The sequence below is a fragment of the Bombyx mandarina genome, chromosome A1, assembly GCF_030267445.1.
Source record: "Bombyx mandarina strain Sakado chromosome A1, ASM3026744v2".
Taxonomy (NCBI): Eukaryota; Metazoa; Arthropoda; class Insecta; order Lepidoptera; family Bombycidae; genus Bombyx; species Bombyx mandarina.
The window spans coordinates 10949324-10971168 of NC_143234.1; the positions used below are offsets into that span (position 1 = coordinate 10949324).

Consider the following 21845-nt stretch of genomic DNA (forward strand, 5'->3'; position numbering starts at 1 on the left):
CGTCTTGCTCCCGTACGAGCTCCGGCCACCAAGTCGGGCCCGGGACGGGATAAAACCAAGCGAGGGGGTGGCGCTAACGACAAGCCTCCATTAATAGCACCCCAATCCCGTCCGCTGCCTCCGCCCCCACATGGACGAGGGGTGGAACGTGGTGGCCCGGTGGGGTACCAAAAAGGCCCCACCGGCAGCTCCTCAAATGGATAGAGCGCCGGCGGCCAAGGCGACTCAGGCTGCACCCCAACAGGGTCGAGCGTCTGTAGCCGCCAAGAAAACCCAAAAAAAGACGAAGTTGGCGCGCGCGCCTCGTTCGGCGGCAGTGGTTTTTACTCTACTGCTAACCGCTGAAGCCAAGGGCATGACATACAGTGATGTCATCGCCCGGGCGCGTGCGTCAGTTGACCTGGGCGAGATTGGGGCGGAGGAGGGCCTCCGCTGCAGGCAGACGGCCAACGTGGGCCAAGCTGCTAGAATGTCCCGTTGCTGATAGTGCCGGCATCGCGGAGCGTCTGGCGGCGAAGCTCCGTATGGTCCTGCTTGAGGAGGAGGTAGGGGTGCACAGGCTGGTGAAAATGGCCGAATTAAGAGTGACCGGCCTGGACAACTGTACCACCAGGGATGAGGTGATGGCGGCCGTCGCTGCCCAGGGCAAATGCGCACTGGAAAATGTAACCGTAGGCGAGCCGCGCCGTGGTTATACCGGGGCCAGCTCGGTGTGGGTACAGTACAGTACATGGGTTGTGTGGACATCCTTGATCAATCAATGGCGGACTACTGCATCTTTATGAAGACGAGAAAATGAACATTAAGGGTCTCACTCCTTTTTTTGATCTGGCTCTTTGCAATGCAGGGCGTTTGTATAAATTGGAATGTGCAGCAGCTGCGATCCCAAATAGCAAAGTAATGGTCTTGTTCGTTTCGGATGCAAGTAACTTATGGGCTTACCACCACGCCTAATTGTCGTAGGCGGATTAGCAAGAGTGATGAAAAGGCTGCCGAAAATGTAGTGCATAATAATAATACAAGATTTAAGAGAATAAATCAGCCCTCTCAAGCCAAAAAGTACGACGGCTACGACCATCTCCCAAGTTTTGAAAGCATTGATAATCCTCGCGCATGCAGAATCGAAAAGTGTAAAAGCAGATGAAATATTAGGCGTGTGAATAATGATTTGTATATTTGCCTCAAGAGAGGACAAAACTTCTTTGCAGCGTATCAAACAAGATAAGACCTTATTTGTAAGACTGATTGAAACAATTAAAAAGACAGACTGTTAATAAATAACATTAGAAGAAATAAATATTGATTTTGCTAAAATTTGGCTTTTATTTCCAATAACAAGCACCCTCTCGTCTGTTGAGCGTCCGAATATCGGACGCACGTAGTCTCAATTTTGAACTTTTAAAAGTTATAAAATTATGGTTTATTATTTCTAACACTGTAACGCTAGAAAAATTAAAATATATAATTTTTTTTTAAATTAACGCCCTCTAGCGTATACTTGGTGCAGTGTGGGAAATATATAATTATGAAACGCTGCGTAGTGCACTTATTCGACACTGCATGGCGTGACCGTGCTATCTTGTCTGTGGTTCGAGGGTGAGATTGTCACAGCACTATAGGTGGAACATTCGAGAACCGTAAGACTATTCTTATAAAAGGACAAGTCACTTTGTCCGAAGCCTTTTTCAATCAACATCTCTTGAGCTGCAGTGCAAGTTGTATTACAAGTCAATTTAACAGTTCCTTGGTGTATTTTTATTCAACCAGGGTAAGTGTTTCATAATTTATTCCCCACACTTTGTCCACAACCTTTATCTAAATAGAAGTTAACACCGCTTTGTCTTGTCGTGTAGGTCCTAATAGCTGGTACAGTACCTGTACATCAGTTAGGGTGCGGAGTGTGACTTATTATCACCTTCGAGATCCCGCAGTACTTTTCAACGTGGACGCTGCCGGAAGCGAGGTGCTCTGGCTAAGCGATCCAAGAAAGTACTTGGCTACCGTAGAACAAAGAAACACACCTGCATACACAACCTGGCTCGGATCCAGCAACCCCAGTTGCGGAGAAGCAGTCCAGTAATCGTTCATCGTCATTTAGTGAACCAAACTGGTGATACCGTCTTTATTTTTAATATTGTTATTTAATCTCGCTTTCATTAAATTCTTTCTCCTCTGTTCGGTGTACCTACCGACACATATTTGACAAAGATACCGTACCACTAATTTATTCTGTGTAAACAATTATCACCATCAAATCTGTATTCATGTGTAGTTAATAAACTCCAGTGTAATATATATTGTAATTGTTTCATTTATTGGCGTGAGTCTCGCAGAGCGGTAAGTGGTGGCGCCCTGAGATCCTCCTCACAGAGTCTCCTGTTCACCGGTTGTCTACCGGTGGTGACGTGTCTAGAAGTGGTGCGACTCGGCCCCGTGTCTCTCGACCCATAGACCACCTTTTGGGGAGTGACGCGACTGGGCCTCATGTAACATCAGCATACCAGGGACACCCTTGGACACAGACACGTTATAACACATTTAAAACTGTACCCAATGTATTGACCTTCTCTCTCACACATTATTTACGACCAAATAACTGAAGGGGGCTGTGTGAATCAGTGTGAAATTCAAGCTCAATGTGGTCGCACGTATTTGCAAATTTTGTAAAAATAACGGTACTGTGAATTTTTTTATTGTTGAATAATGGAATCGTAAGTATTAATTCATTATATTTTACCATGGAGTAAATGTTATTTGAATTTTATGACAAAAACAGTCTTTGAAGCAACGGCCTTGTCATTTTTTTAACCTAACAGCCGTCTTTAGTTTGTCGTTTTTAATAGAAAAATGAATAAAATCCAAACGATTTTTTGTAATGAGATCAAAAAAAAATTCAAATGTAAAAATTTCGACTTCAAAGATGTGAACAGACTCAAGTGTCCAAATTCCGGACTCGTAGCAGATAGGGTTTTGCTAACAAAATGGCCGCTGTTGAACAAATATAGATTCGGCGTTTGAATTTCATATAGCTTTTTTTTATTATTTCTTTTTTTGTTTTAGATATTTGATTTTTTTATATTTTATACCAGTGATTTTCCTTTTAGTAACATTTTTTTTTATCCTTCTTTTTTCAATATTTTACATTGTTGTGTACTTGTTTTTTTAAATCTAGCTTCCGTAACAAAGTATAGCGTGTTCTAATTTAAAAAAAGATAGTAATGATTTGCTAAACTCAAACTCAAGTGCTTAACGATTGGTCGGTCTGATGCTGGTGTGCACGTCACTCCGCAGGTGCCGGCAGAAGATCAGCGCCGCAGTACCGATTGTCTCGTTACTGTTAGGCATTGCTGAGCCGGTAACCCTTTCCAAGCCTCGTTATTTTTCTTATTCTTGTTTTCATTTTTTTGTACCCAATTTATGTTTGGAATAAATGTTTATTAGTATTATGATTGAATTCTTTGCATAAGCCGACTTCTTGAACAAATTTATACTTTTTTATTTTAGGGATGCAATTAGGAAAATGCCATCGATTTTCAAAACTCTGCAATCTCTTTCCATTATTTTAAAGATGATGGTAACTGGAAAAAAAAACAAAAAAATTATAATGTATTATTGTTACAGTTTTTTGAAGATGATAACTCGTTGCTGTCGGCAATTTGTTGCCATCATCACACTCGCCCTTGCCGTCAGACTCTTCGATCCAAATACGTGAAACAACGCCGTCAGTGTCGTCCACAAAATCTTCAGTAAATAAAAGGAAACGTACATTAATTAATGAAGCTTACAAAGCCTTAAAAGAAGATGATGAATATGATCGCGTAGGATTGAATGTGGTATGTAAGTTGCGACGTATGAACGAAGAACAAATGTTATATGCAGAATTATTAATTAATAAAGTATTATTGTACGGCATCAAACAAAAGTTGCAATATGAAAATAATTTTACTGGTCTTGTGTCCACACAGCTTCAAATTGCACATCCGGTTCCCTCATCACAGTTATCAAAGGTAGCTCGAATATCTACACTCCCAAGACCTACTTTCAAACAGAGAACAAGCAACAATCTCGTTTTTGTCTCAATCTATATTACAAGAGTCTTCTAAGGAACTTTGTACTATTCCCATTAACGATTACCAACAGCCTTCACAGACAGCCATGATTAATTCTGATGATTACAATGAATCTGGAGAATTGTCACAGTTTATTATTTTTAAAAATCTGGAATATTACTTACCTACTAGTTACTAGTATTTATATTTTTTAATCTAACTAAAAGTTAAATAAATGTTTTGTTACCTTCATATATACATCATTCAACAAAAAAAAAATATTATGAAGTTTCAGGTATGATTACTCCAAGGGACTGTGGTGAAATTCTTGTAAGAAATTTCAAATCTTCTAAACTTTGTCCAGTTGCCAAATACCGTAGTTACTATTAACCTTTCTTCTGCGCTTATTGATTGGCGCATTTTTGTATTCATTTTACTGATGCACGGTTTAACTATCTAAAAGTTTCAGAAGTCATTCGCAAGTAATTAAATAGATCTTCCCGATGCGGCTGCCTTAATTCACGGACCAATGTCATGTGCGATCTAGATTATCTTTGTTGAAGCCACTTTTTCATTCAATATCTTCTTTCTGATGATGAAAGTAAATGAAGTAGCAAAAGAGTACATCGTTTTTTACGAAACATAATGATGGCGCTAAAAACTGACAACATCGCACTACAGTGCTACACTCACACCGTTATCAGAGCATTCCCGACGCGCAGTGCTATGAAGGGAAACTGCGGACTCCCAACTGCTAGTGTAGTCGCAGAGGTTGCGCCAGGCTATAGCCGGCAGGCAATAATCGCTTCAGTGTGTAGCCTAGGACGTTATTAGTATAGGAAGGCAAGCCGCCCGATAGGAATGAAACCGAACCATTTTTTAAGAAGCTGATAACCAGTGATGAAAAGTAGATCATGTACGACAAGAACGTGCGAAAAAGGTCGTGGTCAAAGGCCGGTCAGGCTTCACAGACTGTAGCGAAACCCGGGTTAACTCGCAACAAGGTTGGTTGCGCTGGTTTAAAACTGTTAGCTTTTGGTTTCGGAAAATAGCAACATTTAATTTGGTTTTGTAAATCCTGTCCCATCCCTCTCCCGCACTTTATCTACCGACGCGTGCGAGCGAGATCGTGTGGCGACATCGACTAGAGAAGAAATGTAATGGCTGAACTACCGCGCGCATTAGGAAGGGCATTATTCATTATGAGCTGTTACCACCAGGCAGGATTGTCGATTCTGAACTCTACTGCGAACTACTGATGAGATTAAAGCAAGAAGTTGAGAGAAAGCGGCCGAAATTAATCAACAGCAGGGGTGTGGTTTTTCATCATGATAACGCCACTTAGCAAAAATTAAGAGAGCTTGGCTGGGAGGCGTTAATGCATCCTGCGTATAGTCCTGACCTTGCACCTTCAGATTTCCATTCGTTTCGGTCTCTTCAGAATTCTTTGGGCAGTGTCAGGTTAACTTCACGAGAGGACTACCAAAGCCAATTGTCGCGGTATGTTGATCAGAAGCCCCAAAATTCCTATAACAATGGGATCATGCCCCTACCTACAAGTTGGCAAAAAGTTATCGAACAAAATGGCACCTACGTACTTTAGTTAAATGTAATTAAACTATATTAAAAAATGTTGTGAATTTTATTAAAAATGCGAAGAAACTTTTTCCCCAACCTTATATATCTTTAATTGCCCCACAAAGACTAATAAATAAACTACTCAAAACTAAACAGAGCCCACTCTAAGTTAATCTCGAATTTGGTCTAAAAACAATCAGTTAATTATCAATGTTAATTATCAATGGTAATTAGTCAACTACTAATGTTTCAAGTCAGGAATTCAATGGTGGGTAGACAAAAAAAGTGAAGTACTCCAAAAAACGTTTATTACTCAAATTCTCAGTCACTTGTACTCTCAGTCACATTCTGAATGTTACAGTCGCACGTCTACTTTTTTAATTTTGACTTTATTTCGGTGTTACTCGTGAGCATTATGCTTGGTTCTCGGCGTCATATGGATGTGGAAACGGCAACAAGAGCAGTGTTTATGCTTTAGGAGGGAGAATCTCAGAGATCAGTGGCAAGACATCTTGGTGTGTCGCGACGAGATATTCGAAGCGCGTAGGAACGCTTTCTAGAGACAGGTGGTGTCGCGAGGAGATCTGGATCAGGAAAAGCGTGAGCTACAACCGTCCAGGAAGACCGGTATATCAGATTGACTGCACATCGAGAGCGCACTGTTATGTATCTGTACTGAACCCTAAAATGCTGATACCCTCGAACCGCTGACTAGACAGTCCGAGGTAGACTTCAGAGGAGACCGGAGAACAGTCAGTAGAGAGTGAACTGTCTTAGAGTACAGGTGCGGCTGCCGGGATTGCTCTGAGAGTTATCATCCATATTGTGTAAATCAAATAAATAGTTCTTATCCTAAAAGTTTCACTTTTTTTAAAACGACCTTAGAGTAAATTTCCATAATAGTACGGTTTCCGCCCGCGTCTTATAAAATCGACTGCGGCAATCGACTAGCACACGAATTAGTGATCAAACCATTCGGAATCGGCTCCATGATGACGGACAACGTTCCAGATCTCGGGTTATTCGTCTAAAATTGACAAGAGCGCATCGTGCAGCACGTTTGAGGTTTGCTCGCGAGCATGCGGAGTGGACAATGGACAACTGGAGAAATGTACTCTTTACGGACGAAAGTAAAGTGAAGTTTTTCAGCGATGATCGTCGAGTGCGCGTGTGGAGAAGAGAAGAAGAACGTTTTTCAGAACCTTGCATACATGAAACGGATCGTTTTGGAGGTCCAAATGTTAGGGTGTGGGCTGGAATGAGCTTGCTCGGTAAAGCTGAGCAGGTGATCCTGGAAGAAGGCTCCATAACTGCCCCCCGGTATGTCGATCGAATAATTCGGCCCGATGTCATCCCATTTTCACAGAGTGGGTGAAAACTTCGTCTTTATGCAAGACATTGCTCGCCCACATACAGCGCGAACAACCCAGAGAACTCGGTCTGAAGCCAATATTACGGATTTACTGTAACCGGCAATGAGTCCCGATTTTAACTACATTTGAACATTTATCATTCAAATTTATTAATTAAACTTTACTTAAATCAATAATTTCTGTAAACTTTCCTAAAAACTGTAAATTTTGACTAAATTCCATAAAATTTGCAAATGTTACTCTTGTTAATGTTCACACACTTTTAAAAACCTTAATTTATTCACTCCTAACCATAAAAAGAAAATGAAAGAAAATGAATCTGTAAAATTCATTTATAAAACATGGTGGGCCCTATTGTTTTAAGTAGTTGTTATCAAAACCAATTAAATACAGTCCACTCTCATTTACCAAAACGCAACACCAACTCAGTCGTAAAGTTTAGTCGTTTCGCACAGTATCAGAATATATTAAAAGAACTGAAACAGAGGAGTAGGAGGAGGATTTTATGTCAGTAAAACTATAAAAAAAAATTATAAAAAAATCCACATTTGACAATTAATAAAAATTACAAAGTGAACATTTTTAGAAGCATTTCTTTATTATAATAATTTTTTTATAAAAAAAATTAAAATTGATTCTGACAGCTGACTTCGGTATCATTCAAATTTAAAGAATTTTTTGTAGCTATGTATCAGATTTTTGTGAAAGTTATGTTCATTAATTGATAAATTTTATATAAACATTTTAACAATGAGTAAATTTCCTTACATTATTTGAGTTGATTTAAAAACGTTGAAATTTTCATTCTCATTATACAATTATTTTTATTTAATTTTGTAGCTCCCAACAACCTCAAGAAGTCTTAATTCTAGTGATAATGAGCCTCCAGAGACAACAGCTCTTGAAGATGAGGAAAATAATACAAAAAATATTGCAAATTCTGAGGATTTCAACTAGGTAATGATTTATTATCATCGGAGAATTTAATGCTGAAGTTTCCGGCTTACGGGACGTCATTTTATGACCATTCCTTTGCGGTTGAAGCAGTCCGTTTATGGAATGCGCTACCCTTAAGCGTCAAACAATCGTCCTCGCCGGAAATTTTAAATACCTGTATAAGTTCCTACTTCTTTTGTATTTTATCTTGTATATTTTTAGTATTTATTTGTATTTAATCGTATGTAAGTTTATCTTATATGGTATTTATTTTTCACATGTGTATATAAGTATATATTTTTATGTAAGTTTACTGAGACATAGCACCGTCCAGTTCACTTATTTTCTCTCCCTGCAAGGTTGCCTGGAAGAGTTCGCTTTTAGCGATAAGGCCGCCAATTTATATCACCGACTTTTATTTGTTTTATTAGTTTACTGTACATAATATGGTGTTAAATAAAGAGTTATATTATTATTATTATCATTATTTGCTATTGAATCATATAAATATTTTTAAAGAACAGAATTAGATAGCTCTTACAATAGAAATTACTCTATCTTTGTTATATATTTTACCTTTTCTGCATTTGTTATTCTTTTTTAATTGATAACAAAATTTATTTTTCATTTTTGAACATCTAATAATCGTAAACCAGAATCTTTAAAGTTTTCTATTCATTTCAGATGCCATCAACTTCAACATCATCTACATCTGCTGGCCGAGCTGTCTATTGTATATTTTGCAACCAGAAACAAAAAAAATCAGGAAAGCGACTGATCAATCTATTTATTTCGTCGAGTAATGAGCTGTGTGAAAAAATGAAAAATGTAGCAGAAAGCATAGGTGATCGTAAGTTTGTTTTACAGTTGAAGAATCCACCGATTGCTTATCAGAAACCTTGTTATGCTTCTTTTCTAACGAAAGAAAAACGAAGTCATGATCATCATTCAGATTCCAGTTGGCATACTTATCGAAACCTGCATAAACAAGTTTTGAATGTATCGCCGATTTTATTGCAAATGAAATAATTGAAAATAATCGAGTAATGTACTTCTCTCAAATATTTTTAAGATATCAAGCTCTATTATTAGGCTTTGGAAAAAATACAATCGATCTCGTTGATATTGAGCATTACAGATCTGACGGTCCGCGCAACCAAAAAATAATATATAAAGCAGACATCGACGTTTCAATTATGGCTAATAATACAAAATTTCTGGAGAAAAAAAAGCGAAGATAAATTCGATTGTTTCTTTTCACTTAAGAAACTGTATCAAAAAAATTGAATCGAAACCATTGCCTAAACGCCTCACAGCAGAAGACGTAATTCGCGGGGAAAGACTACTTGAGACACTGCCTTAGTTATTTGAGTTTCCCGTGTTAAATGTCAAATCTTGGACGCACCGTTACTTTCGCCTGCGTGTTGACCGTCCAAATCTTGGTCGGCACGTAGTCCGGATTTTGGACTCTTAACAGATAGTTATAAAATTATGGTTTACTCTTTCTAATACATTTAAACTGTACACAATGAATTGACCTTCTCTCTCACACAATATTTACGACAAAATAGCTGAAGGGGGCTGTGTGAATCAGTGTGAAATACGACTTCAGTGTGGACGCACGTATTTAAACATTTACGAAAATCAAAGTGTAGTGATTTTTTTTTATTGTTAATAATGGAATCGTGGGTATTTATTTATTACATTTTACTAACATGAAGTGAATGTTATTTTCATTTTATGACAAAAAAAACCGTCTTTGAAGTAACGGCCTCTTCATTTTTTGAACCTAACGGTCATCTTTAGTAGGTCGTTTTTTTTTTATTGCTTAGATGGGTGGACGAGCTCACAGCCCACCTGATGTTAAGTGGTTACTGGAACCCATAGACATCTACAACGTAAATGCGCCACCCACCCCGATATATCAGTTCTAAGGTCTGAGTTTAGTTACTGAGTATAGTATAATAGAAAAATTAATAAAATCCAAACGATTTTTTGTAATTTTTAATGAACTTAAAAAAAAGTATTACAAAGGACGTGTATTTTAGTCGCAAATGTAAAAAATTCGACTTCAAAGATGTGAACACACTTAAGCGTCCAAACTACGTACTCATAACGAGCAGGGCTTTATGTAAAAAAATGACAGATGTTCAAATAAGAAAGATACGGCGATAAAGTTAATCATTTTTTTTTGTTTTAGATATTTGATTTTTTTTAATTTTGTACCAGTGATTGGATTCTTTGCATTTTCATACTTTTTTGTTTCCAGTCAACGTGCTGCAGCCCGTGGTCGAGGCAAAGGTGGTCGTGGTGGCGGTCGACGTGTTCGCACACGCGGTGGTAGTCACCAAGCCCGACCTTCGGCCTCTGAATTGTAATTACCTCTTAAAACTAAAACCTAAATTAAGATATATTTTTATTTACTTTGTTTTGTTTGTTTTATTGCATTGATGGGTGAACGAGCTCACGGCCCACCTGATGTTAAGTGGTTACTGGAGCCCAGATACATTTACAACTTTTTTTGTTTGTTTGTTTTATTGTATTGATGGGTGAACGAGCTCACGGCCCACCTGATGTTAAGTGGTTACTGGAGCCCAGATACATTTACAGCTTTTTACACAAGCTCATTTGATATATTTTTTTAATGCCAATACGCATTTCAGACTCGTCACTATGCCAATCGAGGCGTTGCCGGCAGGTCGAGCGATGGAGACGCCGATGCACCCGGGTAAGGGTGCTCGCGTCGGTAGTGGAAATCCCAAGGTGTGTATTCTGGTACTTTTCAATATATTTAGGTTTTTTAACAGCAAAACAGTATCTCTAGCTTTGTTTTCAGATCAGAAATGTGGGGATCCGCTTCGTCCACGGCCAGGAGGGACCAGGGAGACGCCTCCGGTGCCATCACCTGCCCTGTAACTATATTATTCAATAATGTAACCTATTTTATAAACAAATAAAGAAAAAAATATTTGAGAAACAAAATTTTTGAGCCATTAAATTTATATTAAATTTTTATTCAATATTTATTGCTTAGTTTTAAATCAAAGAAAAACTTGAATTTTGAGATAGGTGCCTTACTTGATTTTTTTATTTTATTTTGTACTCATTTCTTAAATCAAAATTTTTGTAGATACGTAGAATGTAGGCCAAGTAGCGGGGCTAGCACGCCGACCACCGAGCGGCCTGCGTAAGTACCTATACATTTTTTACACATCACATAAACATATTTTTATGCGTAAATTTTTTTGATATATGTTATTAAATATTTGTTTTATTTTTCAGAAGGATGGGTCACGTTTCAAAGAAAGCTCGGCGTGAATTGTAAGTTCATCTCTGTATACTACCAATATAGAATATAAAATAACCATAAAAAATAATTACTGGCATTGATTTAAATATTCTTTCTATTTTATAGAATCCCTTCGACCTCTTCGTCCTCTCGACCTCTTCGCGACGAAGAGATTTTGGAACTGCTCAATTGAGCAGTTCCGAAATCTTACCGTAATTACGGTAAGTGATATCAACCTTTTTTTTATTTTTTTTATTGCATAGATAGGTGGACGAGCTCACAGCCCACCTGTTATTAAGTGGTTACTGGAACCCATAGACATCCACAACGTAAATGCGCCACCCACCTTGAGATATAAGTTCTAAGGTCTCCAGTATAGTTACAACGGCTGCCCCACCCTTCAAACCGAAACGCATTACTGCTTCACGGCAGAAATAGGCGGGGTGGTGGTACCCACTCGCGCAGACTCACAAGAGATCCTACCACCAGTAACCTTTTTATCAATAATCGCGAAAGTAAAATACCTATTACAATCGAAACTTTTTCCTTTCAGGCAGCGAAGAAGAGTCGGAGGAAGAGGAGGGCGAAGAGATAATGCAGCCGCCGCCGGTGCCGCACTCGACCAGGATGTGGATAGACGAAGAGGATGAGGAAGTTGAAAGAGGTGAAGAGAGGAGGGATATAGTTAATATAGAGCAACCTCCTCAACCTCTTCGTCTATCCACATCCACCTCACCGACGGCTCTTTCGCCCTCTGTGGCGGTAGGGTCAACTAATAAATTTATTTTTGAATGGAGAACGGCGCCAATGCCTCCTATCGAACCTGATTTAAGGCGAGAACCGTTCTCCCAAATTAGTGGTCCAAAGGTTTCTTTTGCGACTCCGTATGATGCATTCATTGTCATATGGGATCGTGAAATAATGGAATCGATAGTCGAGGAAACCAACATTTACGCACAGCAGCTGGCAACGGTCATGCTGGAGACTGGGACGATCCGCCCTCGTAGCCGGATTACTCGATGGCAAGATACGGATGTAAACGTACTTTACACGTATTTTGCCATCATTCTGGCTATGGGGGTGGTCATCAAAAACTGCCTGACCGAGTATTGGTGCACGGCACAAGACGTATTTTATACACCAGGCTTCTCCACCCAAATGTCGTATGACCGTTTCCGGCTGCTGTCAAGGTGCCTACACTTTTCTAATAACACTGCTTGTGATCTTGCAATGTTGACACGACGCCAGGTCAAGCTGTACAAAATACAACCGTTAATAGACCACTTAAGAACTACCCTTAATAAGATTCCACCCAGTCCCGCCCAAATGTCGTATGACCGTTTCCGGCTGCTGTCAAGGTGCCTACACTTTTCTAATAACACTGCTTGTGATCTTGCAATGTTGACACGACGCCAGGTCAAGCTGTACAAAATACAACCGTTAATAGACCATTTAAGAGCTACCCTTAATAAGATTCCACCCAGTCCCGCCCAAATGTCGTATGACCGTTTCCGGCTGCTGTCAAGGTGCCTACACTTTTCTAATAACACTGCTTGTGATCTTGCAATGTTGACACGACGCCAGGTCAAGCTGTACAAAATACAACCGTTAATAGACCACTTAAGAGCTACCCTTACTAAGATTCCACCCAGTCCCGCCCAAATGTCGTATGACCGTTTCCGGCTGCTGTCAAGGTGCCTACACTTTTCTAATAACACTGCTTGTGATCTTGCAATGTTGACACGACGCCAGGTCAAGCTGTACAAAATACAACCGTTAATAGACCACTTAAGAGCTACCCTTAATAAGATTCCACCCAGTCCCGCCCAAATGTCGTATGACCGTTTCCGGCTGCTGTCAAGGTGCCTACACTTTTCTAATAACACTGCTTGTGATCTTGCAATGTTGACACGACGCCAGGTCAAGCTGTACAAAATACAACCGTTAATAGACCATTTAAGAGCTACCCTTAATAAGATTCCACCCAGTCCCGCCCAAATGTCGTATGACCGTTTCCGGCTGCTGTCAAGGTGCCTACACTTTTCTAATAACACTGCTTGTGATCTTGCAATGTTGACACGACGCCAGATCAAGCTGTACAAAATACAACCGTTAATAGACCACTTAAGAGCTACCCTTAATAAGATTCCACCCAGTCCCGCCCAAATGTCGTATGACCGTTTCCGGCTGCTGTCAAGGTGCCTACACTTTTCTAATAACACTGCTTGTGATCTTGCAATGTTGACACGACGCCAGGTCAAGCTGTACAACCCCCGGTGAAGGTCAAGGGGCGACCTGAGGGGGAGAGGCCGCACGGCGCGCTACCAGCACTCTAGCGCGCTGCGCTGCCAAGGAGTTACGAAAGAGCGACCGGTTGGCAGTGTATCGCGTCCCGACCCGGCAGGCTGGTTCTGGTCCAGCGGGGTATTCCGGGGCACCAGCGGCACTGTCTGGGCGGCCTGACTGGCTGCCGTACCGAGACGGCCGACGTTTCAGAGCCTTCGATTCGCCTCGAAGGCTCCGTCGGCTGGGCGTCCTTGGGGTGAGCCGCGCCGTCTGGTTGTAGTGTTGACCGCGGTAACCCCCCTACCTCATCCGGGTTCTGACCTCGGAGAGGATCGGACGTCGGGTGTAAGAGTGCAGGGGAGTCGTTTAGTGGGTGGGTCCTAAAATCCTTGGGCCCGCGATCTGCTCTCAACACCTGCAGATCGTTGAGTCTCACATACCCCGCGCGCCCCGTATGCGTGGGGACCTCGTAGGAGGTTCGGCCCCGGCCCGAAAAAAAAAAAAAAAAAAAAAGGTCAAGCTGTACAAAATACAACCGTTAATAGACCACTTAAGAGCTACCCTTAATAAGATTCCACCCAGTCCCGCCCAAATGTCGTATGACCGTTTCCGGCTGCTGTCAAGGTGCCTACACTTTTCTAATAACACTGCTTGTGATCTTGCAATGTTGACACGACGCCAGGTCAAGCTGTACAAAATACAACCGTTAATAGACCACTTAAGAGCTACCCTTAATAAGATTCCACCCAGTCCCGCCCAAATGTCGTATGACCGTTTCCGGCTGCTGTCAAGGTGCCTACACTTTTCTAATAACACTGCTTGTGATCTTGCAATGTTGACACGACGCCAGGTCAAGCTGTACAAAATACAACCGTTAATAGACCACTTAAGAGCTACCCTTAATAAGATTCCACCCAGTCAAGAGTATCTTTTTAGCCGTGAGGCCTTACAGCCTGTAATAGCATCATTGGGTGGATCACAAATGTGGCTAAATACTCCAGCTTATGTTAGGGAGAAAAAGCTAGTTAACACTTCCCATTTTCAAAATAAAAAGCCTAAATTTCAAAATAAAGTACAAAATAGGAGGGAAAAATAACCAATCCTACAATAATCAGCCCTTTCGTAAAGGTTACTCATCAAGTACCACCAACACCACTGCCAAACAAAGTTGACTATCGGCCCATGTTTTTCAAAGGTGCAAAGCAAGGCTGACGAACAGCCTAGTGTTACCATAGTCAGTGAAAGTTCTGTTCCAAACATAACAAGTGTCCGAGACAATAGCGATCGCGTAAAATGGCCAACGATTAGTTATGGGTCAAAGGAACATGTGTACGCGAAAATAAATAAACAAGTAATGTTAAACAAATCATGCTCGCCTATACCAAGACAACGATTTTAATCAAGATTTTTTGTATTATATTCCAAATGTCGTGTTATTAGCTTTAAGTTTTTTCTTTTCTTATATTTTATCTTTATCTTTTCGGCGCCCGGAATATGTTCGGTGTAATACGGCCGAACATCTTAGTAAGCTATAACGCCACACTGCACGCTTATTTAAAGTTGCAGTTGAACAGTAGTAACAGTCGTGCAATAACCCGGTTACGCGGAAGTTGGCTCTGGTCCTCGCGACCGTAACATTTAACATTTACATTTAGTAATTAAAACATTAACATTAAACAATAACATTTAGAGCATTGAACATTTGTACAACCTAGAACATTTATAAGTGATTGTGAATTAAAGTGAGTTAGTAAAATCCAGACTTATCATTGGTGAACAACTACTGCAAATCAGCTCTGTGCCCCCACATTTTTTTTTGGTCCTTCGAGCCGGATTCCACGTGGTGTGTGACCTCATATACCATTGAAGCGAGCTATTGAACTGAACAGTCAATTAACGATTTGTGTTAGCGAAGTGTGAGGTGCGCAGTACTAACAACTGGTGAGCAACCGCAGTAGAGTCGGGGAGCAACACTCACGCAAGTAATATTTTTCCTTGTAAACAATTTAAACAAGCAACATTATGGAAGACATTGTGGACATCCAGACCTTGATCCATGAAAACATTGTAAAACTTGGCATTAACATTAAGAAAGATAGCGCCGATAGAAAAACATTAGATTACTTCAGGAGACGATTGGCTACTCTGGACGAATACTGGAAGAGTATGAATACAATTATGATCGTATTCGCATGGAGGTAAGTCAAACTCACCCTTACTTTGTACAAAGGGAGTTCGAAAAAGCAATGAAGGCGTACGAAGAAGTGAAATCCCTAATCAACCAACAACATCAGAAGTTGTTAGCTAGAGCAAGCAACCAGGTAACCAATGAATAATCAAAAACTTCCGATGATGAGCCGAGACCCGAGGATATCAGCGTAGAAGCAGGACCTAGTAGTCCTAGACCGCAGGTGAAGACCACTGGTACAAACAGTAAAACAGACGATTTACTGAGGCGCGAATACGCGAATTTTAAGGCGTTTTTGCGAACCACATCAAACATCGACGTGGAAGCTATTACGGAAAAATGGGAATTTAAAGATGCGTTAAAGACTTTGCAGTCAAGATGGTTAGCAATAGTCTTTGCATTGGGAAATTGAAAGCGAGTTGTGTGGAGATAATGAAACATACAGTATGATGTTTGACAGATACGAAAAACAATTTTACAACTTAAAGAAAGAAATCAACACAGGTATGTGGTCTGTCGCCCAAAGAGATAGCACCACCCCTCAACTTGACATTCCGGTATTTAGTGGGAACTACGACAAGTGGGTATCGTTTCGAGATTTGTTCACCGAAGCGATTCATAAAAATCCATCCATGTCAAAAGCCCAAAAAATGCAACATTTAAAAAGTAAGGTGCGAGGAGAAGCTTAGAGACTTATACAACATGTGCAAATCAGTTCTGATAATTACCTGGTGAGTTGGGAAATCTTGACTAATCGTTATGACGATAAATACCGCATATTTTCGTCCTACATGAACATTATGTTGAATATTCCTAATAAACAACACAAGTCACTATTTCACATCAAAACAATGCATGATACTACGCGGGAAGCGCTATATGGAATAAGAAATCTTGGAGTTGACATAACATCCTGGGATCCGATGATAGTCCATATTTTAGGCCAGAGATTAGATTCAGAAACATATGATGATTACCTCAATACCTTAAAAACTCTAAAGACCTTCCAGTTCTAAACGAATTTCTAAACTTCTTAGAAAGGAAGTTTACAACCCTAGAAACAGCCCTGAAGTCAGACAACGGGCTACCGAAACATAATATTTTCCAAGCTAGACACCATCAACAATCAACTTCGGGTCTCCAGAAACATAATTATAATGCGTATAACAAATCTAGAAATTATAACTTGAACGATAACAGGCCAATTGCGAAAGCAATGCACGCGTCGAATTTTAATTGTCCGCTTTGCAATAATCAACATGGCCTATATAATTGCAAAAGGTTTTTAACCTTAGCGGTTTTTAACCTTAGCTGACGATCAAAAATTAAAAACAGTAAATAAATTGAAACTTTGCACGAATTGTTTATTTAGTCATGATGGAAACAAATGTACATCCTCCAAAACATGTCGAAAGTGCTTAGCGGCACATAATACGATACTTCATGACGCATTTACAAAATGTACAAATTTAACTAAATCTACTCAATTAAACATTAATAACTGCAATCGAACTACTCAGTAACAAGAAAGGTGCAATGAACTCTTAGCTGGTACATCGCACGTTTCGCAACAAAGCAATTCGGAGATATTACTAGCTACAGCTTTGGTAAAAGTAAAGGCTTCGGATGGGTCATATTATAATTTGCGTGCTTTGGTGGACCAAGGTTCACAAATATCACTTATTACCGAAAAAGCGGCCCAATTGCTAAACATAAAAAGACAAAGGTGTAAGGGTGTCATTTTCGGAGTGGGTCACAAGGAGAATAACTGTACAGGGGTCATTACTATTAAATGTAACTCAATGTACAATAATTTTCATTTCGAATCAGAAGTTTTTATCATGAAAGACTCAATTAAATGCCTACTTAACAAAAGTTTTCCGAAACCCTCATGGTCATTTATAAATACCATACATCTGGCTGATCCAGAGTTTTACACTAGCCGACCCGTGGACTTGCTACTCGGCGCCGATGTTTACGCGAATATCGTTTTGAATGGAATGATTAAAACGGATAATGTTTATGAACCCTTAGTTCAACAAACACAATTGGGATGGTTGTTATGCGGTAACGTGAAGACATACCATTGTAACGTAATCCTAAATAACATCGATGAAATTCAGAGATTTTGGCAAGTGGAAGAAATTAGTGAATCAAGCAGTATGTCAGTAGAGGATCAAGAATGCATTCAACTGTATAACGAAACAACAAAACGGAAAGAAGACGGACGCTATGAAGTCAGAATACCATTAAAAAACGACGTAAAACACAAATTAGGATTGTCCAAACCGATGGCAATTGCTCAATTAAAAAATTTGGAGCAACGATTTAAAAAACGAGAACAACTGGCACAAAAATACAGAACTTTTATGAAGGAATATTTAGAGCTACAACATATGAAACCCGAAGACACGAACAGTCATATATCTATTGAGTGCTACCTACCCCATCACGGCGTGCAGCGAGATAACTCGTCAACTAGCAAATATAGGGTGGTATTTAATGCGTCTGCAAAAACGTCAACAAAACTCAGTCTCAACGACATAATGCATAATCCTTTCGCGTGCTAAGCGTCCGATCCATGGACACACCGTTATTTTGCCTGCGTGTTGACCGCCCGTGCCACGGACGGCGCGTCGTCCGGATTTCAGACTTTTAACAGATAACCATAAAATTATAGTTTACTCTTTCTAATACATTTAAACTGTAACCAATGAATTTACCTTCTCTCTCACACAATATTTACGACAAAATAGCTGAAGGGGGCTGTGTGAATCAGTGTGAAATACGACTTCAGCGCGGACGCACGTATATATAAAGTAACGAAGAAACAAAGTGAGGTGATTTTTTTTAATTAATAATAATGGAATCGTGAGTATTTATTCATTATATTTTACTAACATGAAGTGAATGTTATTTGCATTTTATGACAAAAAAACGTCTTTGAAGTAACGGCCTCGTCATTTTTTGAACCTAACGGTCATCTTTAGTTGGTCGTTTTTAATAGAAAAATTAATAATATCCAAACGATTTTTTGTAATGAGATCAATACTATAATGAACTTAACTAAAAGTATTACAAAAGACGTGTATTTTAGTCGCAAATGTAAAAATTTCGACTTCAAAGATGTGAACACACATAGGCGTCCATACTACGTACTCATAACACGCCGGGTTTTATGTAAAAAAATGACAGAAGCTCAATTATTAAAGATACGGCAATAAAGTTAATCATTTTTTTGTGTTTTTTTATTAGGTATTTCATTTTTTTACATTTTGTACCAGTGATTGTGTTGTGGCGTGCAACCTCTGACAGGACGACATAGACAGACTATGGCCCGGTTCCAAAAAATAACGAATCGTCATTGTATTATAACAACTAATCGTAATCATGCTACCAATACGTAGGCGTATATTAGCGTTCCACAACTATTTTACTTGCCGCGTTACCTACGAGCATCCGTCGGCGCGCTGCTTACTAACGAATCCCTCTGCGTTTCGTTAATGCAAATGATTGTGTCACAAAGATCCTTTAGAAATAAAACTTTTTTCAAAATACATAAGTTTTTATTAGTATTTTTACATAAATATTTTAAAATAATATAAATTAATTGTAATTCATCACATATGTAATTTTATTTGAACATTCACAATTTAAAAACATTTACTTTAGTTTTAACTGTAAAGTGAACAAAACGCCATGAAGAGACAAAGGAAACGCCAGATGTCGGCCGGACCGCGCCAAAATACCAAAAAAATTGTGTTAGCGTCGTACTTCGTTGTTCGTTTATTTCATTACAAACTGATAAAATAACACTAACGTACCTTATTTTAGTGTCCACTATCTAGTTTATAATATTGTTAAATAATTTTTAGCTTAAACTTACATAAAACTGCTAAAAATGGAAGTGTTTCCGGTAAGTTATCCGTGTTCAAATATTGTGGATTAAATGTTTTCTAATTGTGTAAAAAGGAACCTACCAATTTCTTGTGGCTTGCAGAAATCTACAAAATCTATGAGCAAGGATGAAGTTGCATGTCTCATAGAGATAATAGAAGGCAGTCCTATAATTACGAGCAAGGAAACCAACGCCACTACCAACAGACTCAAAGAAGAAGCATGGGTGGCCCTTACTGCTGCCTACAATGCCAAGTGTGGCTCCTTCCCCAAGCAGAAGGAACAGCTCAAATTAAAATGGGACAATTTGAAAAAGATGGCCCGAAAGAGAGCACAAAAAGTACGAATGAATAGTCTAAAGGTAATCATTATTATTTTTCGAAGTACAGGTTTTATGCCTTAATTTAATATACATTATAATGCAGAAATTACAATAAATAATATGTATAATTTTTATTTTATACAGACTGGTGGTGGAAAACCTGACTTCATCCCACCAGATGAATTGTTAGAAAAAGTGACATCTCTTTTGGGGTCGACCTGCACTGGGTTCGATGTCCCTTTTGGTGGTGACGGATTAGGCGTTGGTATGGTGCTGGAATTGGAAGTCGGTGGGCTTGAACTTCAGAACCAGTCGGATCATTGTGAACCTGAAACTCAAGGGAATGTGGTTCTGTGTCCAAGTCCAAAAAGAGGTAACATTAATTAATTATTAATATGGATTTTTGATGCTTTATTTATATAATATATTTATTCTTTTTATGAATAATATATTTTCAGACAATAAAAGAAAAGCACCATGTGAGGTGCAATTAGAAGACCAAATATCATATACACCAAAAAATTTTTTTGGAATGCAGAGCATGTCTAAATGCTTGCAAACCAAAGGTACCTATATATTAAGTAAAAATTATAATAATAATAATAAATAGTTATTCCAGTACTGAGACAATTCAACATTTCTCTTCATGTGTTCTTATCTAAATTACTTTTTCAATTCCAGCAAAGAAGAAAAAAGACGGAAGAGATGATGGGCGCCGTGAACTAAATCTTGCTATGGCCAAATATTATGAGAAGAAGGCTGAAAAATTAGATTTAGAAATTCGGCTGTTAAAGAAAGAAATTTCAGACAAAGAACAATAGTGCTTAAAAAGTACTTAGAACTAGCAGCTGAAATTCTAAATTTAATTTTTTAGCCTTATTTTAATAATAACCATATCCATTTTTTATATTAACTAGTTTTTTTACCCTTTAGTGCCATGTTATTAGGAATTAGAATAAGTTTATGACTAATTTTTTTTTTTTATTGTTAAAATAAGCCAAAGCTGATAAAAATTGTATTTTCAATTTATTTGATTTTATTTACTAATTTTAAATACCTACCTAGTTTGTTTTAAAATGCTAGTTATAATTATAGAAAAATCAGCATATCATGGCACATTAAGTGCATAGTAGTAACTATCGCCTATTTACTCAAAAGCATCAGCGCTTATCAAAAGACCTGCCATTTAGCCCTATAAACCAGAACACAGTATTTATTACTGTTACATAAAAATATGGTGGTATTGTGGCGATTTATATTTTAGGGGTAGAGCAATGAATGTGCATACCAGGATTAAATCACACGACATAAAACCTTCACATTTCCCTTTAATCAAAATTTCCTTTAGGTATATCAATATACAATATTTTAACCTACTATTAATAACTGATAATTATTATAAACCTACCTAAGGGTCGGAAATAATTTTTACATCTTGCATACATCATGGTCAGACCTTTATGATAGGTTAACATCAATCTCCCTGACATTACATTAGGATCAGAAGGATGACTACAACTGGAAGACTATAACTAACGTCTATTTCATCATTGTTTAAACTGTACAATACCAAGCAAAAAATGCAACAGCCCATAATGCATGTCCTTCCTAACTTTAAGCAAATCTTATACATATTTAGTAATTTGAGACCATACAACTTGTAAGCAAACTTAATTGTAGATACTGTTCTGAAGAGTTCAATCCTCATAAACTGAAATAAAAAAAAATTAAGAATAAGTAAGTGCACAGGTAGGAAGTATTTTATAAATTAAAGTAGTAATGTAACAAAATAATAACTTATGGAAATATTCTGCAATCAAATTAGCTCTTTCTGTACTAAAAGTTTCCTCAGTGCTACTTTCTGTAGGTGACACATCTGCCTCAGGAATTTCTACTTCTGGTGAAATATCATCAAGCTTTTTCAGTC

The 21845-nt window shown here is 38.7% G+C and overlaps 1 protein-coding gene across 2 annotated transcripts; it reads left to right on the plus strand.

Moving 5' to 3' along the window:
• The first annotated feature begins 19473 nt into the window (after positions 1-19473).
• On the plus strand, positions 19474-20947 carry LOC114251467 (uncharacterized). Of its 2 annotated transcripts, XM_089739712.1 has the most exons (5): positions 19474-19615; positions 19700-19957; positions 20063-20291; positions 20377-20484; positions 20600-20947. In XM_089739712.1, exons 1-5 carry the CDS (start codon positions 19601-19603, stop codon positions 20737-20739), a joined length of 750 nt encoding a protein of 249 aa, XP_089595838.1. In that variant the 5' UTR covers positions 19474-19600; the 3' UTR covers positions 20740-20947. The 2 variants fall into 2 exon arrangements, with proteins under 2 accessions (XP_089595838.1, XP_028041556.2); XM_028185755.2 differs by lacking the exon at positions 19474-19615 and having other exon boundaries at positions 19649-19957.
• Positions 20948-21845: the final 898 nt, after the last annotated feature.